The following is a 24548-nucleotide window of genomic DNA, read 5'->3' as shown; positions in this document are numbered from 1 at the left end:
GGAAGGCACTTCTGTTTTATCAAAATGGAGGTAAAAACTCAAATCATTTCAACTGTGGAAAATAAAAAGATATGAGCCTGTTGCCCTTAATAAATGCAGAGGGTATGGGGTGTCTCTAATACAATGTCACTTCCAGTATAACCAGAATAACAGGGTGGGAGATCAAGTGACCTGGTGACTGCAAATGCCCACTTCCTGAGAAATTTCCTCCCTAGGGCTACAGAGGCTGCTCATTCACTATGTGAACACTAACAGAATCAAAGCACAATACTGCTTCTTATCTATCACCTCATGAACCTCTAACTTTGTGACACTAGTTAATGAAACATCCTAAAATGATTCTGTAGCACTTCAGTTCCCATAGACAGTTACATTCTATGTTTGAGACTTATAACTTTTGCTTAAAAGATACAAATTCCTTCGGAAAAAAACCATAGCAGGCTTATATACTGTAGAGTACGCAATCCCACCTAAAAACCAGGAGCATTTACACCTGCACGGGAGAATGAGGGTGCCCACGACCACTTCACGGCCTCGGGAAGAAGCGCGCTACACAAGGACAAAGTGCGACAGAGCACAGAACCTCCCCGGCTCTTGCCCCCGCTCTGCAGAGTAGAACTGACACCAGGTGGACTCCTAAACCACAGAAGCGTTCTTTACTTCCAGATGAGTCTCTTTTGGAGTAAAGAAAACCTGCTGATAGTCAATCGAATGCAGTGGTTTTCACAACCCAGGGCACCTCAAAGTCACACGGAGGGCCTATTAGAGCAGAGACTGCTCCCAGTTTCTGACTGCAGGGAGGGGCTGAGCACGTGTGTTTCTAGCACGTTCTGAGGTAGTGACGACACTGCTGGTCCGGGACCCGCTTTAGAACCATTGCTCTACAGTCTCCTTGCTGCAGAAGCTGTTCATTGTAGTCTTTATCTTGCAAGATTTCTGCTGATCGTTTAAAAATAAGATACATCAGCTTCATGTCAGTTTTTCAATTTTTAATTGGAAATAATTTCGAAGTTACCAAAAAGTTGCAAGAATAATAGTACAAAGAACACACTCATACTTTTTTTAAAAAATGTTTTATTTATTTTTAGAGAGAGAAGAGAAGGGAGGGAAAAAGAGAGAGAAAGAAACATCGATGTGCTTGCCTCTCCTGCCCCCAACTGGGGACCTGGCCCAAAACCCAGGCATGTGCCCTGCCTGGGAGTGAAACCGGCGACCTTTACCCAGATTCCTCTATTGATACATTCTGTGTATGTACTTTATGATTATTCTCTTCCTCCCTTCTCAATACACATCAAATATATATTTTTTAACCCATAAGAAAGAAAGCTGCATACATCATGGTCATTTACCCCTAAAGACGTCTTACTCCTAAGAATAAGGATGTTCTCTCACATAACCACAGTAGTTACCAACTTCAGTGAATTTAACACTGATACCCCACTTCCACAATCAATATATAAAATAGCTCTATTATGCCCCCAAATCCCCTCATGCTTCCACTTTACAGTCAACCCCTCCCCCAACACCTTGGCAACTACTATTTTCTAATCCTATAATTGTGCCTTTTCCAGAATGTTGTATAAGTGAAATCATACAGTATGCTGTCTCTTTTAAGAATTATGATCAGCACACTCTCCCTCCCTGGAGCACAACCACACCTTTGCAAGGCCCCCCCCCCCCCCCCCCCCCGCACATGACCTTCACCCTTCTTTCTCTGAGCCCCAAGGGGCCTTCCCTTGCCTCAGTCCCTTGTTTCCTAAGCCCGTTTCTTCTACGGCTCACTTCTACCTCTGTGACTTTCTAAATAAACTTTCTTATAAAAATAATAATAATAATTATGATGAAATGCGTATAACACAAAATGAAGCATTTTAGAGCGTACGAGTCAGTGGCGTTAAGTACATTCACAGTGTTACGCAACCATCACCACCATCTAGTTCCAGAACATCTTTTCACCCCAAAAGAAGAGCCCAGACTCATTGAGCAGCTGCTCGTTTCCCTCTTCCCCAGCCCGTCAACTGCCAAACTGCCCATCTGCTTATTATCTCTGCAGACTCGCCTATTCTGGACACATCACGCAGTATGTTGTCTTTTGTGTCTGGACTCTTTCACTTAGCAAGTTTTCAAGGTTCACCCAAGCTACAGCATGTAGCAGTACTTCATTTCTTTTCTTTCTTTCTTTTTTTTTTTTAATGTTTTTTATTGATTATATTGTTACAACAGTTCCAATTTTCTCCCCCTTGTTCCCCTCCACCCAGCACCCCCCTCCCCCAGCAATCCCCCCAAGTCCATACCCCCGGTTCGTAAAAATTAACTATCCCCCCCTCTCAAATATTAGGACCCTTTGTAATCTACTTCATTTCTTTTCATGTCAGTGTGTAACTTTTTGAGTTGTCTCTTTCACTCAGCATGCCTATGAGATTCATCCATGTTGTCACATGCATGAGTAGTTTCTTCATTTTTACTGTTGAGAAGTTTCCCATTACATGTAAATACAAGAGTTTGTCCAGTTACCGAAAGACATTTCACTCCTGATACTTTTCCCAGGAACAGAATCATGTAACTGAAAGTAATTTACAACAAAGGGGGGGTACTAATATATTTGAAAATCGCAAAAGAAAAACTAATACACACAACATATATTAGTTCACAATTCCTTATATGTAACTCCAAAATCCAAAAATCCCTTAAATATCAAGGATTTTTTGTAAATTTTCAGTGCAGTCACCTGGAGACAAAGTCCAACTTCCACTACACTAAGTGTCCTTATAGTCTTCTCTCAGTCTTCTTAGTGAGAGCAGTCATACATTTTGCTGCAGAAATATCATATCTGATATATATCCCACTGTAGAATATAATTCATATATGACCTATGTACTGCATTACCCTTCCATATTCAGAAAAATTTATCACCTCATCTGAACCGGCAGATTTTGGATCAAAGTTGGGACCTTGTCCCTACACAACTCTAAGTGAGACAAAATTCAATTGTTAATCACTAGAGTCAGTGAACAAGCATTAATCTCTGTTAGAGACTGGCTCCCCATTACATCAACTAAAGCATGAACTCTACCCCTCAACACCCCCACTTATGAGCAATAGCCATCCTACGTGGTCTCTGCAGGTTCTCATACAGCCTTAAAAAACTGAGTGCCGTTTATAAAATCACCTTTTCTACTGAAATTCACATACAATCTCTTTAAATGTCAATGTTAAAGTTCTCAGAACACCTGGTTACTTGAAGGCACATTCTTCAGCAGGTATGGAAGACAGCACTTCAGTGCTCCTCACCTCGGAAGGGATCTCAGCAGCTCTTTATACACCACAGACACATGCGTCCCAGGCACCCTGAGGACCTGGCTGTGCCAGGCAGAGCGCTTAGGAAACAGGACGGACCAAGACAAGCGACGTTCCTGCTTAGGAAGGTAACTCTCTAGTGGGAGGGAGAGACACACAAAACCCCCGAGAAAAGCACCAGTGCTAGACCCTACAATGGTAAACTAGGCTATAATTTAAAATGAGGAGGAGCTGCTTCAGACCGCGATGGGGAGCAAGGCCTCCGAGAAGGGAAACTGAAGCCAAGAACTAAACCGCAGAAGACGAGGGAGGGGCCGCGGCGGAGCGGGCGAAGGCCCTGACGGAGAACACAGACTGCCCTGGTCGGGGACTGGAGAGGTCAGCGTGGCTCACGCCTGACAAGGCAGGCAGAGAGCAGTACAGGGCCCGCTCATGCAGGACAAGGAGCTGGGAATTTCTTCCCAGTGACACGGAAGGGTTTCAGGCATGAGAGTAACATGATCTAACTGGTATTTTAAAAGTTCACTCTACTTGTCACACTGATGTAATATGGGTAACGCGGGACTGGTGATCCAATTCTTTCGTTTATAAAAAGGAGAAATATATATAATTTAATACAAATATACATTAATATATTTAATACATTATCACTTCATTTAATAAAATGCCAAGAAAAGATTGCATTTCTTGAAGGTACATATTTTTTTAACCAATGTCCTGAATGATTTCACATGTGTACCAAAGTCTTCGGTTGGCCATTTATGATTTTAATAGCTACTGCAACCAGCAAATTTAAGAACTGCCTTTGTGGACCCTATATAGTAGTATCAACTTTTATTCTGCTAATAAATCTGACAATATAAATATAAAGTCAATCAGTACTAAAGAAATGAAGAGTTTAAATTGCTGTTATTTAAATATCAAGGCATCTCTTCTTTCCGAAATATACCAATACTTAATGAAAGCAGTTCATAAAATGAGATCAAAGCCGAGGTTATTGCCTTATTACAGGTAAAAAGGAACTGCAGCTTTAAACTTCAGTTCCCAAAGATAACAGTAAATCAAGGAAATGTGTATGAGACACATGCAAAAAAACAAAACAAAACAAAACAAAAAAAAAATTAAATGAAGTGTGTAAGAACAACAGAACTCTTAGTCAAGTTTCCACAAATTCAGAGTTGCTTTAAAAACAAAGAAATATTAGCTTTGGAGAAATAATACTTCTGAGTTTGTTCTCAAATTACAGAAAAAATATTTCTGGAGTTATTGCAAGTGTTTCAGCACCAAATTATTTCAAGCACAAAAATTTATTATTGTAGATAGTTTCCTGCCACAAAACCAATCTGAAGAAGCTATCTAGTTAATGCAAAATTTTTATTTGATGGCAAGCTGTTAAAAAGTAAACTACATCCTCAAAAATATGGCATGCTCTTAATTGAAGAGTTCTTTAACTTGGATTACCGAAATCTAAATTTTGTGAAGAGATTAATGCTCTAGTTTCTTTAATTTAAAATTCTGCAAGACAGATCAGTTAAAGATGACCTTTATTTCTAAACCACTTCATATTATGTAGTGCTAAACATACTGGTCAGTACCTTAAGTACTTGGCACTTCCCTCTTGACTGTAGTAAGATTTGAAGGAACTGATGGAATTGTTACTCTCAAATATTAGGAGGATATTTTGAAAAGTTTGATCTACAGTTCAGACCACAGAACAGAGGTCAAAGAGAAAGTTCTTCTGGATCTATTTATGGGTTTCAACAAACTAGCTGTTGCAGGACTCCATTCTCAAAGCAAGACTGAAAATTCAAGAAAGCACTACTTTGTACAATTTCTCTGGAAAGTCGTAAATTTCAAGCTGAAGCAATAAAATGTAAACTTTGACACATAGTAAGTTTATTATATCCTACCAGGCTCCACTATAAACACCCCACCACCATGAAGAACGGAAAGGCAAGATTAAGGATTCAATGGTACAAAGTGCATCAGGAACAAGCGCTGGGACACTCACTCTGCATCTCCTGGGCACGCAGAGGGACGGGGACACACAGTCTCACTGTCCCCGTGGACAAGTGCCCACGAAGAACAGCAGGGGAGACTAAAGCTCGCTGTTACTTGAAGGCACCAACAGGAGGCGTCTGGAAATCTTAACTGTGGTTTCCTTAAGTTTTCTGAGCAGCATACGACACAGAGACCTGACAAAGACCCCTCCTAACCCAAGGCCACATGCATAGCAAGGAACTCACCTGTGTTACACTCCTTCAACTGCAGGTCCTTTACAGGCATGTCATCAGGAGTCCGAAAGGCATTAAGAATCTGCAAGAATATGGTATTTACAGTAATGACAGAAATCATAACCAAATACTGAATTTTATATTTTCCCTACTGAATTACTTGTTAAAGGCAAGGAACTTCATAAAGGAAAACATTTACATATTTTAAAGCGATGATTACTCTATAAAGGCAAATAACTTCATAAAGGAAAAAACTTACTCTACATAATTTAAAGCTATGACTACTTTATAAATGAGCTTTTGCATTCAAAAACTGTTGAATGAGTTGAACATATTCAAAAATTCCCAAATATGTAAAAAGAGGCAGAAAAGCCTAACTGTCACGAGCTGGAGCTCGGGCTCAGCCCTGCAGCCAGCCTGCCCGCCTCCTGTGCGACCTTTCAGTGCCCAGTCTCTCATCTCTGAAACATCAGATGATGCACTGAACTTATTCCAGGCCGTGGCACTCAGCTCCCGCAGCCTGGTCAGTTCTTTTCATCTTCTGGACTGTGCTCTCATTGCATTCAGTCCTGGGCTCAAATGTCACTTCCTCGGTGGTGGCCTTCTCTAACTACCAGATCCAAAACAGTCCCTACCCTTAAAGCTTGACATTGCTTCTCTTCAGAGCAGCTATCACTGCCTGAAATCATCTACCTTTTCCTTACTTTTTTATTATCCACAGAGGCAGTGACCTTATAATATCCACTGTTACATCACTCAGTGCCTAGAAGCGCCTGGCCTACAGTAGTGCCTGATATCTGAAGGGAATGCATTACGAGTACCTATTCATAGTATATTGTAATATTTAAATGAAGTAATGCTTACAAGCACCACATAATGCCTGGCACAAAGCAAGCACTGTTTGCTCTTGCTGTAATATTCTGACCAGATGCTTCCAGATGTTCAGCGTTATTCAGGCAGTCCGTCCTTCGACACTGGGGAGTGAGGATGCTCCCAGTTCTACTCCTGTAAATAAACTGCGCCTTTGTGTACGCTGTCCAACCCTCCCCCTCGGGCTAGGGCCTGGCAGCGGTGCTCAGGCCTGAGGACAGTGACACTTGTCCGTGCGGGCGTGACTGGTGAGGTGTGAGTGAGCCCCGTCTGTGATGGCACCAAGACCAGGCTCCCGGCGCGGCTCCGGCCCCCAGCAACACCGGGTGTGAGCGCTGCCGGGAGCCGAGGCTTCCCTGAACATGTCTTTGTGCCTCCCTGTGAATCTGTTACTTTTCAAAATAAACTTCAAAAAATTTTAACTGGCCAAAAAATAGAAAAAGCAAAAGGAACAAGAAAAATGAAGACACGCACCTCTTCTTTTGTGGCATTTTCAGGTACCCCACTTAATCGAATAAGCTTGCTTGGTTTCTCCTCACTCAGGCCAGTCCTATAATCTTGATCCTTGAAGCCAGAATAAAAATTATTTCAGAAATAAATATGTGTTAGTGTAAAATGAAACTGAACATAAAATACAGGTACTCAGTTTCAAAAATCAAATTGACTTGCATCATATGAAGATATGAAAACCTGTAATTTTCTGTTTACTGAGTTCTAAAATTTGACCAAATCATTAGAATACAAGTGTGCTAAGACCAAGGCTCCTGAGGGAGTCTTGAAATAATAAAGCAGAATCTTAAGAGAAACAACACTGAACAGAACTTTTATAATCAGGGAAAAAAACAAAACTTTCTCAAAACTGTAATTTTTGTGTCTTGAATGAGAAAATAGGAAAGAAAGAAATTTAAGCCAGATGTTATTATTTATCAAAGATGTCATCTAGAAACAAATTCCAGAATAAAGTCAAAAAGTGTCATCTGATAATGCAACTTAGCAAAATTTAGAGAAATCTGCATTTTCCATATTCCTGAAAAGTTTCAGCTCCAACTGCGTTCTCTCCATTTCAAAAGTTTTATCACGGATTTAACTTTTGAGAAAACTTCTGCTTCTATTAAGTGGCCCCACTTCCCAGTTAGGTCTACTGTGCTGGCGTAACTGTCAACAGTGCCCTCTCTTACTCTTGGACGCACCCTGCTTTGAACAATAAATTACATGGTCACCAACCTCTAACATTGTCAAAATCCATTATTTGGTTAGCAAATCTGAGGATTACTGTCCAAAATAACAGAAACCTGAATAGAGATGGGTAAGATCTATTTTAAAAGATAATATTTTCATTGTCCAAATGCAAACAACTTTCCTTTCTCAGATTACATGTATGTTAGATTATGTATCACATACACAGAAAGTCAATAATTAAGTTAACTGCAAGAAGATATTTGCAACATTTACATCATCTTCACATGACTTCAGAGATTCTAGGTATTCCCTTAAATGACTTTAACTAAGAAGTTGAACCCAAAACAGCCATAAGGGCTGAATATGCAAAAGTTGAGAGAGTCAGCTCACAAAAACAGATACTTTAAAAGTAAATTATCCCAAGGCATTTAAGTCAGCACCACAGAGCAAAATATTGAAGAGACACACATAAAAAGCATGATTTGAGCTGAGGGTCCCTTCTCTAGAGATGTACTTTCCATTACCTGAGTATACGTTTTGCTTTGTAATGGTTGTACAAGGAAAGACCCAGGCCTAATGGTCCTGGGCTCTACACTTCATCCCTCAGAAAAGCCTTCCGAAAAAGCTAAAAAGCAATTGACTCCGTTAACATACCTGAAGCTCCTGTTGGGCATCCCGAGAAGTTCTGCCCTCTGGAAAAGCCTTGCTCTGGCCATAGCCAAACACCTGGCCTCCCGGCATCCTGTGGTCCACATCGCAGTACTCCATGCTTCTGTAATCTGTGTCTTGCTGGCCAAAAAAGTCCAGGCCACCCTCTTCTTTAAATAGACCAGAATCAGAACTCTGTTTTTCACCTCCAGAAGGCTGCGACTTGTCTTGGTCTTGAAGTGGACTTTGGCTGTTCTGTAAGTCTGATGAAGACTCATGTTCAAAGGCTACACCTTGTGTTTCTCCTTCTCTTGTTTCCGAGTGCTCCAAATCTCCTTTCTGAATGCCAAAAGCAGGCCTTTCTGTTGTGTGGTCGTGTGCAGATTTTTCTCTCTTGTTCACATTCATACCAGAATGTTCTCTATCTTGTGTAGAGGGCTGAATGTAATCCAAACTATTTGGATCCACAGAGGGCATCTCCCTACCCTTAAATTCCATGCACGTGCCCACCTCTCTGCCCCTGAAGTCCTGATCAGTCCTGGACCGGTGTCTACCTCTGTAGTCTGAATGTGGTGTATCCCTGTCCCTAAAGTCTAGATCACTAGTACCCGAACCTCGGCCTCTAAAGTCCACCTGTGTTCCGTCTTTGTCCCTGAAGTCCAAATCAGATACATCTCTATTCCTAAAATCAGAACGAGATGGATCTCTGGTCCTGAAATCCAAATCTGATAAATCCCTTCCCCTAAAATCTGCATGAGATCCATCCCGGCCTCGAAAATCTAAATCATAAGTGCCCCGGCCCCTGAAGTCAGATGGAGGTACATCCCTACCTCGGAAGTCAACAGGGTGAGCATCCCTGTCCCTGTAGTTCATGTGAGACGTTTCCCTACCTCTGTAATCCATAGACGTACCATTGCCACCCCTATAGTCCACAGGTGGCCCTTCTCTATCCCGAAAATCCCCAGAATGTATGTCCCTACCTCTGAAGTCCAACTGTGAGGAGTCTCTGCCCTGGAAATCAGAAGATGGAAAGTCTCCCCTGAAATCATGTCCAGAGCCCTCCCCTCCTCGATAGTCACCATGCAGTCCGTCTCTAACTCCATAGCTGAAAGAATGCTCCTCTACATTTGCAAATGGAGGCCCCGAGTGCCCCTGGAAATCAAAGGGAAGTGAATCTCTGCCAGGAAAGTTGCCAGAGTGTCTCTCTTGAGCATGACTCTTAAGGGGAGGAGGATAATCCCTGTTCCACCCGGGAGCAAACCTTTCTTCTTGGCTCCCACTGTAGAAACAAAGACAGTGTTATTCATATTGTCCAGAGAGTTTGAAATCTACACACCAGCATATTCTTCTCTAATCACAGCACATTCTTCTGTAAATATTTTTTTTTGGGGGGGGGGGGGGTCAGAGTTCTGTAAAAATGTCCTAGATCTGCAGAAAACAGCAAGGGTTTGCTATTTTAGGACGAAGTGGCGGAGTAAACTTTTATGCTCCCATTTCAGAACACGAGGAAAGTCAATACAAGGTTTTCAACATGACTGCTGCAGAAAAAGCTTGCACCCAGTCCTGCAGCAGGGAAAATCCGCAACACCAGATAAGCTAGCAATGGCGGCACACTACAGAAATGTCCATTTCCTACAACCGGGGGACTTAAAAATTTCGAGGTCAACATGATGATTCCTATACATCAGGAGAATCGGTGCACTGTAGATTCCCTACAGTAAGTCCCAGGAGGTGTCCTCCTCACTGCTGCCCACAGGAGGGGCACTCTGAGTGTTTTACTGCGGCTGCAGCGTGGACACACCCAGTCAGAAGGGGTGCAGGCCCAGCGTGAAGAAGCACTGCTGTAAATGACCAGCAGGAACACACGAGTGTACCCGGCTGAGCGCCAGCCGCGGCTATGTCTAAATCCAACACTGCAGTGGCCCCACCTGGAAGCACTCCCACCTGGTCCCTACTCTCATAACCACCCGAGGGTATCAGAGAAGGCAGCACGAGTCGTGCTACGAAGCACATGTAAGGCGACTAAACCAAGCAATAGCACCCAGAAGCTTAATGCTGAAAGGCCCCTAGAGAGATCAGGCCTTCAAGCATTATTCCCAAATTCCCAGTGAAGAATCTGATATTCCAGATTCTAATACCTCATGTTTATTTTTCATGGCAATAATTATATTTAAATATAAGTGTAGTATTAAATCCATAATCTCAGTTTATAGAATGCAACAGTAATTGAGTACTGACCCAACTCCTGCCCTTTGCCTAACTTCCAAGCCACTTCACACTGTTGTGGCTTTAATAAAAGTTAAGGAGTTTAAACAGGCAGTTAGGTACCCAGAATTTTGACCTTGAGGGGGACAATAGGACATGAAAAGGAATACATTAAATGATCTGAAGGGTTATCTGCTATTTAGCAGTAAAACAAAAATACTAAGAGATCAAGTCCAACTCAGTTCTCCTCCAAGAATATATAGGTTCTATTACATGACCCTCCTAAACTCAAGACGACACCATTATACTAGAAAGATTCAAAGGAAAACCGATTCTGGGTCACTCAGTTCAAGAGCAACAGTTACAATGCCAAATCCCTTCTTAAAGTAATAAATTTAACAACAGCAACATTAGAGTTATACATATTTAATAAATTTTCCGAACATAATGACTTCCATTAGCTCCCGTTAACATTAGTTATTTCTATGTGGGTCATCACAAGAGGAGCAAGTTTAAATGTTCTTCATAAGTAGTACAATTTAACACAAAATAAAGACATTACCGCTAACTGTAATGTCTCCCCTATTTAAAACCATTCAAATTGCAACAGTTAGCTTACAGGAAGACTTAAGCCTCAGCAGACACTTACAGGACAAGGGCTGAGGTATCGAAATGTACACGTTTTCTGACCAGAACATACCCAACACTGTGTTTAAATACTGTCCTAAGGATTATCTTACACTCTTAATCAAATAGATCGAGAGTAATCTACTATATTAGGGTTGTTAGAACTGTATTTGATGCAGACTATTCAAGAAACAGTTCTTTTAATATAAAATAGCAGTGCTTATGAAGGTAATTTTTAACCAAATAAAATAATTTTAAGAAAAGTTGTTAAAATGAAATGTAAAATCATTTTTTTGCAAGATACCTTTTTTAAAGTCCACATTAGTCCCCCCAAAAGTTATGCTATATAAACTATGTTTCCCTTTTACTCAAAGATCTTAAAAAACAGCACATAGTAGTCCTGGCTGGTGTGGCTCAGTGGAATGAGCAGCGGCCTGCAAACCAAAGTGTTGCCGGTTCGATTCCCAGTCAGGGCACATGCCTGGGCTACAGGCTAGGTCCCCAGTTGGGGGCACATGGGAGGCAGCCACACATTGATGTTACTCTCCCTCTCTTTCTCTCTCCCTTCCCCTTTCTCTAAAAATAAATTTTAAAAAATAAAAATAAAAAGCACATAGTGACTTATAGTTAAACTGAAATCAAGGTGAGGAAATATAATTTTAAATAATAAATTGCTCAAAGAATTCTTAGAAAGTTAGGCAACAGACCTAAAATTACCTAGCATTTTTATAAGGCTTATCTAAACCATGTAAATGGGTTAATTCTATAAGAAACAACCTTACTTAAAAATAATTATCCATAAATATAAGTAAAAAGAATAGCTTATCTCTGTTCTGCCTACTTTCTCACTCCCTCACTAATAAATTCACCTTCACTTTAAACTCAAAATAAAAACGGAATGGGTTACAATCTAAATATATAAAGTACAAGCCCACTGATCTAGACTAGGGATCAGCAAACTTTTTCCATAAAGAGCCAGACAGTAATTTCATTAGTCTCTGGCATAACTATTCAACTCCACCACTGTAGCATGAAAGCTTCCATAAATAATCTGTAAATGAATGATTATGGTTGTGTTCCAATAAAACAAAAATGAACTTTGGTCTGTAGTTTGCTCACCACTGATCCAGACCTTAATATTTTGAAAGAAATAACATACCCAGCATCACTACCACTGCTTTAATTTAAGGATCACTAAGCAGAAAGGACCCCTATCACTTAATATTTATGAGACACTAGCTTCACTAAATATTATATGGATTTTTTAACTTGATTCTCTACCTAAATTTTTCATTGGACCCAAGCTTCAGAACAATGAATGGAACATCTATTAAATTTGCACAATAAAATCTTGCAGACTGCCAATCCAAAAGGAAATGTACAAATAACAAAAGTTTCAGTTGGAGCATCAATACTTTTAATGTGTAACTTTAAGGTCAGATTTCTTGGCTATACACCAAGTAAAACACAAAAATCAAATTCCTATAGCATTTTGTTAATTGTAAACACAATGCAAAAGCTTTTAAAAATGTATCATCAGTTTTTATTATATTGGCTATTTAAAAATTTAACTCCCGCCCTGGCTGGTGTGGCTTGGTGGACTGAATGCTGGCCTGAGAATCAAGGGGTCGCTGGTTCAGTTCCCAGTCAGGGCACATGCCTGGGTTGTGGGCCAGGTCCCTAGTTGGGGACATGCAAGAGCAACCACATATTTCTCCCTCCCTTCCCCTCTCTCTAAAAATAAAAAATAAATAATTAACTTCCTTCACCCTGGCCAGAGTAGCTCAGTGGATTCAGTGCTGAACTGAAAAACCAAAAGGACGCTGGTTCGATTCCCAGTCAGGGCACATGCCTGAGTTTTGGGCCAGGTCCCAGGCTGTTGGGTGTGCAAGAGGCAACTGATCAATGTATTAAATATTAATATCTCTCACACATCGATGTTTCTCTTCCACTCTTTCTCCCTCCCTTCCCCTCTCTCTAAAAATAAATATATAACACCTTTTCATAAGAGACACCTCTTTCAAAAAAATACTAAATCCCTTTCAATCTAAAATATACAACTGAATGTTATCTTTGTACTCAATAAAGCCTAAAACTGAAATGTAGCTTAGAAAATGACACCCAGTTATTTTTCTTTCTCAGAACTATTGCTGGTAGTTGAAAATCAATGTGCCACACAGGCAAAACACAGCTCTGGATTCTAGAAGTAAATTAGTGAACTTAATGAAGCATTTATGTACACTTATAAGTACTTATGCTAACTTTTCTTATTAGTCAAGTATGTATTACTTTACTGAGACATTTTTAATATTTAAAAAAATGCTAAAACACAAAATACTTGGCATGCTGGGTATTCAGTTTCAAAATCACTTCAGAAATGACTAGAAATTTTAAAATTTTTCCAATTTCTAAAATCAGAGCTATTTTTACTCGAAGAAAATATCCCCTTTTACAGCAGACCAAAAAAAAATGTATCATTAAAATATTAACAAGATTCAAATTTGAAGGCTTACCGGAAAGGTCCTGCTCTGTTAGCAGATCGAGAATCCCCCCACATCTCTTACGTCAAAGAGGGCCCAATAAGCAGGTCCTTCTGCTGCCAAACCCCAGTCCCAGCAGCACCTGTACAAAACCAACCACAGAACATAAGTACATTAGAACATGGAGTAAAGGCGAACTAGTGTCCTCCTGCTTGTCTTAGAGGGACTATGTCAGCAGGGATATTTTTGGAAGTCACCTTTAAACATTTACATTTTAATTTATAACAAGAAAAAAAAACTTTTTAATTACAAATGTGTACTCCAGAGCACCACAAACTTCGCGACATATTAAGAATGCTTCACATTTACTAAATATTTACTAATCCTTCCAGAAGCCACGCTACCTTCCTTCTGGAAAAAGCCTCTGAACATTAACACCGTTCTCAGTCCTACCCCATCCGCCCCGGCCAGCAGGACAGCTGGTGCCCTCACCACAGCGACGCCCTGGACACGGGCACATGACCCACATCGAGCCGAGATGTCATCAGCAGGACCTTTGCTGCAGCTACTAAGAAAGAGGCAAGCTCTCATGACGCTGGATGTGGCAGACTTATGACACCAAAAGCACAAGAGGAACGGAAGAAAAGAAAGAGCTAAAGCAAACTTCACCAACTGGAAAAACTTCTGTGCACCGAAGCACACTATCAAGAGAGCAGAAAGGTAACCTACGGGTCAGTGAGACCGCAGACACGGGAGTTCCAAAGTCTAGTTCCTCCACAGAAATGTTAAAAAACAAGCAGAACTGTCAAAATCAACTTCACTGGAGCTTTAGAAAACAGTCAAAAGTTTGTAACAATCAAGCAAATGCTCAGTCAAGCCATCTTCAAAGTAAGGGAAAGAGGAAGGGGGTCACTGGGCAGAGGGGAGCAAAGGGGGAAAAAATTGATACTGTAACAACATAATCAATAAAATATACTTAAAAAAACAATAATAATGGGAGAAAACTTGTGCAAACCATATATTTGATGAGACTTGTATCTAGAACACAGAAAGAACTATTTCATAATTCTAACAAAAAGACAAGTAACCCAATCTTTTAAATGGGCAATGTTTATAAAAAGCCATTTCTCCAAAGATGATACACAAATAGCCAAATAAGCACCGGAAAAACGCTCAACGTTTAAAGGAAATACACATCAAAACCATGAGTACTGCTCCACATCCACTAGGGCTATAATTTAAAAAAAAAAGAAAGATAACTTGGCAAGGATGTGGAGATACTGGAATCCTCACGCACTGCTGATGGGAACAGGGCAACAGACATGTCAAACCATGTGGTAGTGGTCCCCTCCAAAGCTGCCCTTCGGGTAGCTGAAGTTCCTAAAGACACACAATGTGACCCAGCAAAGCAAATGATTGCAGGCCTTGGGACCGAGATGATCTGAACTTTAAATGGGTAAACTCTGGAGTTACTGGCACTGAGCCGGAGCCACTTCTGGGAGGCAGAACCAGCGCTGCAGTATAAACCGAATGCCAGCTTAAGGCTCTGAATGCTGAAGCTCGTCAGACCCCAGCGAAGATACTGGCTGATACAGGTAACAAGACAGTGGTCAGGAAAGTAAGACTCTAATATCACCCAACTCTTGGAAATCAACGGCACTAAAACATCAATTCCATGCACGAGCATGGCTGGCAATGAACATGCGAGTGGGAGCGGGAAGGGCCTGCCACCCTAACGACCCCGGTCCCACCCCCCACAGACGCTTCACCACGAGCACAAGGCCCCCCCGGTGGGTTCTGAAGATTCAGCTGGGAGCCGGGGTGAAGCCGCTGCAGGTGCCCATCTCTGTAGTAAACAGTCCAACGAGAGCCTGGAAGGTCAACGCGAAGCATGGTTCCTCATGAAGCGCAGGTAACAAAGGTCAGTGGGCCCCACGTTAAATTAAACGAGAGGCGACAGGCCCAGGGACGCCCTTCTGCCAAGCCCTTTACGTTTCGGCTCTGCGGTCTCACCCCCTCAAACCCCAAGCCTTCCGTTTCCAGGAAGCGGACCAGTTTGGGAATACAGCCTCCCTGTTTGTAGGCCTACACCCTTAACCACTGGACCTGTGATGGTAGCTGGCTGCTTCCGAGCCCCCTCCACCTTTCACTCCTGATTAATAAAACCATTCTTGGCAAATGCGTTCACGCCGGTTCGCCCTGCACAGATCCAAGGACTTCACCTCTAGCCACACAATACCAACTCTCAGGGACACCCCTTCTTTTTAATCATGACTTTGGTTCCAGAAGTCAACAAAGCAGAACCAGGTCTTATTCTTTCAGTGTTGGCCGAAGTATGCAGCAGCTTTATTCTGCTTTTAAACACTCAAATTTTCTCCAAAGTACTGGGTTGGCCAAAAAGTCTGTTGTATCTTTTCCGTACCATGGCTCTAATAGTGCTTAGATGTCCGTCACTTCGTTTGAAACAATTTTGTTAGATTGTATCGTGCCAGCTGTCATGTCAGCTTGCATTTAAAAAAAATAAAAAACTTATCAACATTGGTGAATTTTTGTGCAGCCATTTTAATATTAAAGCATACACAACATTTTCGGCGTATTATGCTTTATTTCAAGAAAGGTAAAAACGCAATTGAAACGCAGTAAAAGACTCGTGCAGGGTTTGGAGAAGGTGCTGTGACTGATGGAACGTGTCAGAAGTGGTTTGTGAAGATTCTTGGTACTACTGACATTTTAGCCAAATAATTCTCTGCTGTGGGGCTGTCTTATGCCTTGGAAGATGCTTAGCAGCACCTCTGGCCTCTGTTCACTAGAAGCCAATAGCGGGAGATAGCGGACATACTCAAAATATCCAAATCAGTAGTTATTGGTGAAAATGAAAAATGTGTCTTTTATTGTACAGAAAAAACACAATGAACTTTTTGGCCAAACCAGTAAATGCTTTGGGCCCCAGTGGACTCTCAGCTAAGGGTATCAAGGGGGCACCAACAAAGATTGGTTTGAATACCTACCCAGCTAAGATCCAACTATGAATTTTTAAACAGTAGCAACTTTAAAAGATATTATTTATTTATTTTCAGAGAGAGAAGGGAGGGAGAAAGGGAGAGAAACATCAATGTGTGGTTGCCTCTCATGTGCCCCCAACTGCAGGCCTGGCCTGGAGCCCAGGCCTGTGCCCTGACTGGGAATCAAACCGGTGACTCTTTGGTTCACAGGCCAGCGCTCAATCCACAGAGCCACACCAGCCAGGGCTAAACAGTAGCAACTTTAAAATGCTGGAATTAGTGGCTGCTGATAGCACTCCTGTCCTAGCCAAATAATCCTCATTAAAAGATTTTAAGTATGCCCTGGCCAGGTGGCTGAGTTGATTGGAGGATTGTCTCATGCACAAAAAGGTCATTAGTTTGATCCCCAGTCTGAGTACGTACCTAGGTTGCTGGTTTGATTCCCAGTCAGGACACATATGAGAGGCAACTGATCAGTGTTTCTCTCACACATTGATGTCTCTCTCCCTCTCTTTCTCCCTCCCTTCCCCTCTCTAAAAATAAATAAAAATTTAAAAAGAACAAAGAAAATAGGTCAGACATAAATGTAGAAGCTAAACAATAAAATTTCTATTAATAAAAACAAAACAGAAGAAAACATTTCTGAGCTTGGTGTCAGCAAACACTGCTATAAAGGATCCAAAATGCATTAACCATAAAAGAAAATGATTAAAATTAAAACCTGTTCTTCAAAATACACTGTTAAAAAAACTAAATAGGCAAACTATGGAATGGGGAGTAAATATTTGTAACACATACCTGAAAAATGCTCACTACTGTTAGTCATAAGAAAAATAGATTAAAATCGATATAACAGTACACACCCGGTAGAACTGCTAAAATTAACAAGACTCGCCCTGGCTGGTGTGGCTCAGTGGGTTGGGCATCGTCCCACAAGGTCACTGGTTCAATTCCTGGTCAGAGCACATATAAGAGGCAAGCGATCGATGTTTCTCTCTCATATCAATGTTTTTCTCCCTCTCTTTCTCCCTTTCTCCCCCTCTCTCTACATTTGATAAAAGAAAAAGAATTTTTAATGAATAAAATGCAATTAACAAGACTCACCAATCAAACACAAATGGATTTCCAGCAATGAGACCTCGCACACATTGCTGGAAAGATGGCAAAACAGTACAACCACTTTAGAAACTGCTGATAAACGTTACCCCAGGACCCAGGAATTCCACTTCTAAGTATTTACCCGAGGTAAATGAAAACAAACGACTTGTACAAATGTGTTCACAACAGCTTTACTTATAATAGCTTTTTAAAATGGGAACAACCCAAACGTCCTTCAGTAGGATATAAACATTATTCGGTGTCCTGAAGGGTTTTCCTCACCGAGGTAGGATACTTTCGTGAGATTTCAAAGGGAGAGGGGCCTTTTTGGTAAAGTGGAATAGAGGTTAGTGAAAAATAGGAGTACGATCAACAAAACCCATTTTTTAAAAATTATGTTTTAAATGATTGATTTTAGAGAAATAGGAAGGGAGAGAGAGGGAGAGTGGGGGGAGGGGGGAGCATCAATCTGTTGTCCACTTACAGGGGCAGTCATTGGTTGCTTCTTGTATGGCCCTGACAGGGGATGGAACTGCGACCCTGGTCTATTGGGACGACGCTCTAACTAACTGAGCTCCCCAGCCAGGGCTTAATTACATATTTTTTAAAATTGTTGTAAAATATACATAATATAAGATTTGCTATTTGCTACTTTTCAGTATACGGTTCACTGGCCTTACGTACATTCGTATCGTTGTGCAGCCATCACCACTATCCATCCTGCAACTTTTTTCATCTTGCAAAACTGAAATTCAGTATTCATTAAAAAGTAACTCCCCGTTCTCCTCGTTATCTACCCCTGGCGACCAACATTCTTTCTGTCTATACGATTTTGACTATCCTGGGTATCTCTCCTGATACTAGTGGAACCATATACTATCTGTCCTTCTGTCACTGGCTTACTTCACTTAGCATACTGTCTTCAAGGTTCATTCATATCACAGCAGCTATTAGAATTTGGTTCCCTTTTCAAGGCTGAATAATATTCCGTTTAGGTATATACCATATTTTTGTTTATCTAGCCATCCACTGATGGACACTTCAGTTACTTCCACCTCTTAGCTATTGTGATCAATGAACATGGAGGACAAACATCACTAAGACTCTCTTTTCAATTCTCTTAGACGTATACCTAGAAGTGGAACTGCTGAGGAGCCACCATACTATTTTCCACAGCAGTTATACAATTTTCCACAATGGCAGAAAAGGGTTTTATTATGGACTGAATTGTGTCATCCTGCCACCAAACCCCATGCCCCAATTCATATGCCCAAGTCCTAGCCTCAAATGTGACTGATTTGGAAACAGGACCTTTAAGAAGGTAATTAAGATTAAAAGAAGTCATAAGGGTGGTGCCCTAATCCAACAGGACTGGAACCAGAGGAAGAGACATCAGGAACGCATGCACAGAGAAAAGGCCATGTGAGGACACGGCAAGCTGAAAGAGGCCTCCCCAAAAACCAACCCTGCTAGCACCTTGATCGTGGATTTCAGCCTCCAGACAGTGAGAAAATTATCTTCTACAGTTTAAGCCAGTCTGTGGTATTTTGTTATGGCAGCTCTAGCAGAATAATATTAAGTTCCAATTTCTCCACATCCTCACCAACCTCTACTTTTTTGTTTTGGGTAACAGCCACCCCAACAGGTACGACGGGGCATCTCATTTTGTTTTTGATTTGCATTCCCTAATGCTGCTGATGTTGGGCTGCCTTTCATGTGCTTGTCGGTCACCTGTATATCCTTCTTTGGAGAAATGTCTATTAAAGTCCTTTGCCAAGTTTTCTATATATTCTGGATATTAAGCCGTTACCACATGTATGATTTGCAAATATTTCCTCCCATTCTGTGGGCTGCCTTTTTACTGTTGATAGTGTTCTTTGATGCAGGATTTTTTTTTATTTTGATGAAGTCCAGTTTGTCTATTTTTCTTTTGTTGATTGTGTCTTTGGTGCCATTCAAGAGATTGTTGCTAAGTCCAATACATAAGGTCTTCCCACATGTTTTCTTCTAAGAATTTTAGAGTTTTAGCTCCTACATTTAGCAGCAAGAGCCCCAGCCAGGTAGCTCAGTTGGTTAGAACATTGTCCAAATAGGCCACAGTTGTAGGTTCAATCTCCAGTCGTGGCACATGCAAGAAGTAATCGTCGTCGGCAGCCGTCCGTCTCAAGAGATGATGGTGTAGCTTCTTAAGAGTCTATCTGCACCTCCGAGAATGGCTGTGCAGTCGGACTCGGGAGTGACACAGTATCTGTCTCCTCCCGTGTTGAATCGACATCTTGCGATGACGCTGGAGTGTCCTCTCCAGTGGAGCTGAAGCTACAGAGCCTGGGCAGGGTGATATGGAGGGTCTGCTGTTGCCCATGCAGCAGACCCCCCCTCTCTTCGCAGCTGAAGGATCCAAGGGAAAGACGGAGTCAATACAGCTTGGCTTCAGGTGCGCCGCAGGAGTTGCCGGTGTTGACTACAACGTCAAACCGCCTTAGGGACTCCGGCTCCGGATTTTCTGTCGGGGTTTACTCACTTAGCCTTTCCCCTGAGGAGGTATGCCGCAAGGCAGCGGAGGTTTTTTGGAATCAGAGTTTTCCTTCTCTGATGTGCCCTGACTGGAAGATCGAACCAGCGACACTTAGCTCGCAGGCCGACGCTCAATCCACTGAGCCAAACCAGCCAGGACATAAGAAGTAATCAGTTAATGCATAAATAAGCAGAATAACAAATCGATGTCTTTCTCTCCCCCCTCCAAAATTAATAACAACTTTTTAAAGTAACATATATATATATGTTTAAAAACCCTAACCAGGTGGCTCAGTCAGTTGGAGCATCATCTCATAAAGCAAAAAGTTGCAGGTTCGATTCCCGGTGAGGGCACAAGCTGGGTTGCGGGTTCCGTCCCCAGTCAGGCACATGGAGGACAACCAATCGATGTTTTGCTCTCACATCAAAGTTTCTCTCCCTCTCTCTAAAAATAAACTGTTTAATTAATTTTTAAAAATGGTACAGCCACTGTGAGACACAGTACGATGGGTCAAAAAATGTCAAGTAGCGCTCTCCCTCTCCAGAGCATGCCCACACCGTTCCTTCCTCTCAGACACGCAGCCAGGGAAGCGACGGGCAGCAGCAGCTCCTCGCATGCGGACCCCTGAACCTGGCTCCAGGGTTCCCTTTCCTCTGACTGCCCAGTAAGCCAACAGCAGCCCCACCGGGGCTCATTTCTTTCCTGTATCATTTCTAGAGCCAAAGCAGCCCCGCACAGGCTCTCTGCTGGTGTTCCTTCTATCCTAAGCCCTTCCTTTTTCACTGTCCCAAGCTTTAATAAAGGTACTCTCAAAATAAAAAAAGTTATAATTGAAAATAGAATTGTCATATGAGCCAGCAATTGCACTTAGAGGTATATATCCAAAGGGGGGAAAAATGAAACAGGGAGGGACTCGAACAGATATTGCTATGCCCATATTAACTACACCATTATTCGCAACAGCCCAAAGGTGTACACAACCCAAATGTCCATCAATGTGATATATTTCCATACACTGCAATACTATTCAGTAGCAAAAAGGAATGAAATTCTGATAGATGCTATAACACGGATGAAGCCTGAAGATATTATGCTAAGTGAAATAAAAGCCAGTCACAAAAAGATATATATTGTATGACTTATGATTCGACTTATATGAGGTACACAGAATAGGCAAATTCATAGAAACAGAAAGTAGAATGGTGACTGCCAGTGGCTGGAGGAGGGAAGAATGGCAATTTATAACTTAATGGGAGCAGATTTTGGAAAGACGAAAAAAGTTCTAGAGATAAGATGGTTAACGACAGATAGCTGCACAGCAATGTCAATGTACTTAACATCAGTGAACCGTACACTTAAAAAACGACCCTGATCCTGGCTGGTGTGGCTCAGTGGACCGAGTGCCGGCCTGCGAACCATAAGGTTGCCAGTTCGAACCCCAGTCAGGGCTCACGCCTGGGTTGCGGGCCAGGTCCCCAGTTGGGGGCGTGCGAGAGACAACCAGTCGCTCTTTCTCTCCCTCTCTTTCACCTTTCCCCTCTCTCTAAAAATAAAATAAACAAATAAATTTAAAAATAAAAAACTAAAAAAACAAGGACATGAAGAGATATATGTATATTCATGTTCATAGCAGCATTATTCACAACAGCCAAAAGGTGGAAACAACCCAAATGCCTACCAAGAAATGAACAGATAAAATGTGGCCCATACACACCAAAAGAATATTACTGTATTCAGTCTTCAAAGAAAATAAATATATCAACTATATCACAATAAGTTTTGTTTTTAACCTTTAAAGGGAATGAAGTTTGGATACTAGCCTGCTATGGCATGAATGAACCCTGAAAATATTAAGTGAATTAAGTCAGGCAAATAAATGTTCTAGGAGTACCTAGAACAGGCAGATTCATAAAGACAGAATATAAATTAGATGTCGCCAGGTGCTGGAGGGAGGAGGATTTGGGAGTTCCTTGCTTAATGGTAAGTTTCTGTTTGGAGTGATGAAAAAGTTTCGGAAACAGTAGTTACAACGTGGGTGTAACTCACACACTGAATGTTACACTTAAAATGGTTTAAATGGCAAATTTGTTACAATATATGTAACAAAATGTATCTATCAGAACTTAGTAAAAAAAATTACTAATACACAAAAAACATGACTTACACATCTTAAATGGGTGAACTGTATGGTGTGTGAATTACATCTCAACAATACTGGGTTTTTCTTAAATGGTAACAACAGTGGCTAACATTGGTGAACACTTCCGCACACAAGGCTCACATGCATTACAGTAACTTCGCAAGGACCTGTGAAGTGGCTACATTTCTTAACCTTTCATATATGAGGAAACTGAAGTTAGGTAATTTGTTCAATGTCACTGAGTGGAGTTGTCAGGAATTCAAACCCTATCAGATTCTAGAGCTTTTATTGACTCTGCTACACTGAGTCCCACAGTGTGAAGGAAGGTTATAAAAGTCACTCAATAGATGCCCCCATTAACTAAGTAAATGAGAGGAACAACATACAATGGAGTCTAGCAGAATAAGTAATTCTAAGCACTTGGTGTATAGCTAAAAAAGTCCAAAAAAATGATTTATCATCTTTAAAACTTTTTTTGTATTTTTGTTATTGTTGCTGTTCTATCTTTTTATTTTTTTTCAATCCTCACCTGAGGATATATTTATTGATTTTAGAGAGAGAGAAAGGGAGAGACATAAATCAGTTGCCTCCCAAACATGCCCCAGCTGAGGACTGAACCCACAACTTAAGTGTGCCCTGAGTGGGAATGAGCCCACAACATTTTGGCCTACGGGACGATGCTCCAACCAACTGAGCCACAGGCCCAGAGCTGTGTTTTTTTTTTTTTTATCTTTAAAATTTTAACACTTTCCAATAGTTTTAATCTTCCTATAACTCTGAACTAAGTCATTAACACCAGTATATACAATAAACATTGGCAGAAGAGTATAACCTTGCCCCCAAGTATCTGCAGTAAGATGGCAGAGTTCACTTAGCAGCCCTTGACACTTCTCTGAAAAGAAACATGCAAGACCTTAGGGTGCTAAAGGCAACAAAAAACCAAGTCCGGTACCAGAATTCTGTCAAGAAGGGTGCTATAGATGTCCAGAGAGACCCTGTTCCTATTCTATAGGTTAGGTACCTAGCTGGGTGCCACTTAATGAGGTGAGACTCAGATTCAACTTTTGTGTTTCACCAAAATGGTAACATACCATTAGTTACTGTAGCCATTGCCAGTCCTACCGTCACTCACCAGCTCTTGACACTTCTCCCTACAGTCCTCACAAGTTTGCAGGTGTAGACATTATTAAACCATTCACACTGGTGGCATTACTCAACAGGAAGTTGAAAACTAACAAACCTAGGGCACAATCCAGAGTTCAGAAAATGAACTCGGTGACCAGGCGCATCAGAGTCTACCGCGCTCCTTCCCTTAGATCCGGCAACCCTGACCTTCACAGGCAAACCCGGACTATGCACAGAACACAACCACCCTTACAGTTTACGTACCCTACAAAACAAGGCCCTTTATATTCAAAAAAAGAAGAAAAAAAAAAGCATTCCAGAGTTGAACACAGTAGGAAAACATCAATTCTAAAATGAAAAGAAAAACCGATTTGCAACGCCAAAAGGAATCCCGCTCCTCCCACATTCGCCCAACGGGCGCAGAACCCATCGGACCACTCCCCCGCCTCCAGGTTCTACTGCCCAGGGTGCCGGGGTCCGAGCGCTCCCGCCCTGCAGCCCCGCAGAGGCCACTCGTGCCCGTGCAGGTCTGAGAGCAAGGCCACATGCGAGGCACAGAAGGGCTCCCTCGCAAGCGACGCCCCCCAACTGAATCAGATTCCTACAAAGGCAGGAAGAAAGAAGGAACACGGGGCCGCCTGCGGCTCCGCAGACCATAAGCACCAAACCGCAACCGCGCGCCCGCCCCCGACCCCGCAAGCCCGCTGCCCCGAGGCTGGACCGGTAATTCTGCCGCCCTGCCGGGGCCCGCCCCTAGCCCGCGACCGTTCCGGGGCGTTCCTCCCGTGGGCGGCGCCTCCTTCAACACGCCACCACTGGGCTCTCTTCTTCCCGGCCGCTCGGTGGCACCGAGGCCGCAGCTTCCAGGCCGCAGGGGCCCTGGATGTCCACTGCGGCCTGGCAGGCCGGCTTCTCCCCCCCCCCCCCCCGATTCCAGCATGTCCCCCCGCTACCTACCCAGGCCCTTACTGAGGCAGCGCGGCCTCCACGGCCCGCTCCTCCCGATCGCCAGCCGCAGTCACCGACCCAGTGTCGCGGAGACCGGAACTTCCTCCGCGCAGCTCCTGGTCTCCACAAAGGCGCCGCGCCGCCGCCTTGAGCGCTCGGCCCGCCGGGAGATGGAGTACA

General features: G+C 42.3%; 1 protein-coding gene across 1 annotated transcript in view; it reads right to left on the bottom strand.

The window, feature by feature from the left end:
• RBM6 (RNA binding motif protein 6) overlaps positions 1-24548 on the bottom strand; it is an 89274-nt gene extending 64726 nt beyond the window's left edge. The window contains exons 1-5 of the mRNA XM_090284777.1: positions 24378-24548; positions 13574-13682; positions 8235-9507; positions 6876-6965; positions 5544-5613 (exon numbers count right to left, since the gene is read on the bottom strand). Coding sequence (XP_090140903.1) covers positions 5544-5613; positions 6876-6965; positions 8235-9507; positions 13574-13617 — 1477 coding nt within the window. The 5' untranslated portion in view covers positions 13618-13682; positions 24378-24548. The remainder of the gene's footprint in view (positions 1-5543; positions 5614-6875; positions 6966-8234; positions 9508-13573; positions 13683-24377) is intronic.

This window comes from Furipterus horrens, unplaced genomic scaffold, assembly GCF_987537825.1.
Source record: "Furipterus horrens unplaced genomic scaffold, mFurHor1.1.pri manual_scaffold_7, whole genome shotgun sequence".
Classification (NCBI taxonomy): Eukaryota; Metazoa; Chordata; class Mammalia; order Chiroptera; family Furipteridae; genus Furipterus; species Furipterus horrens.
Note: the sequence above shows the minus strand (reverse complement) of the source record. Positions and strands in the feature narration are given on the sequence as shown.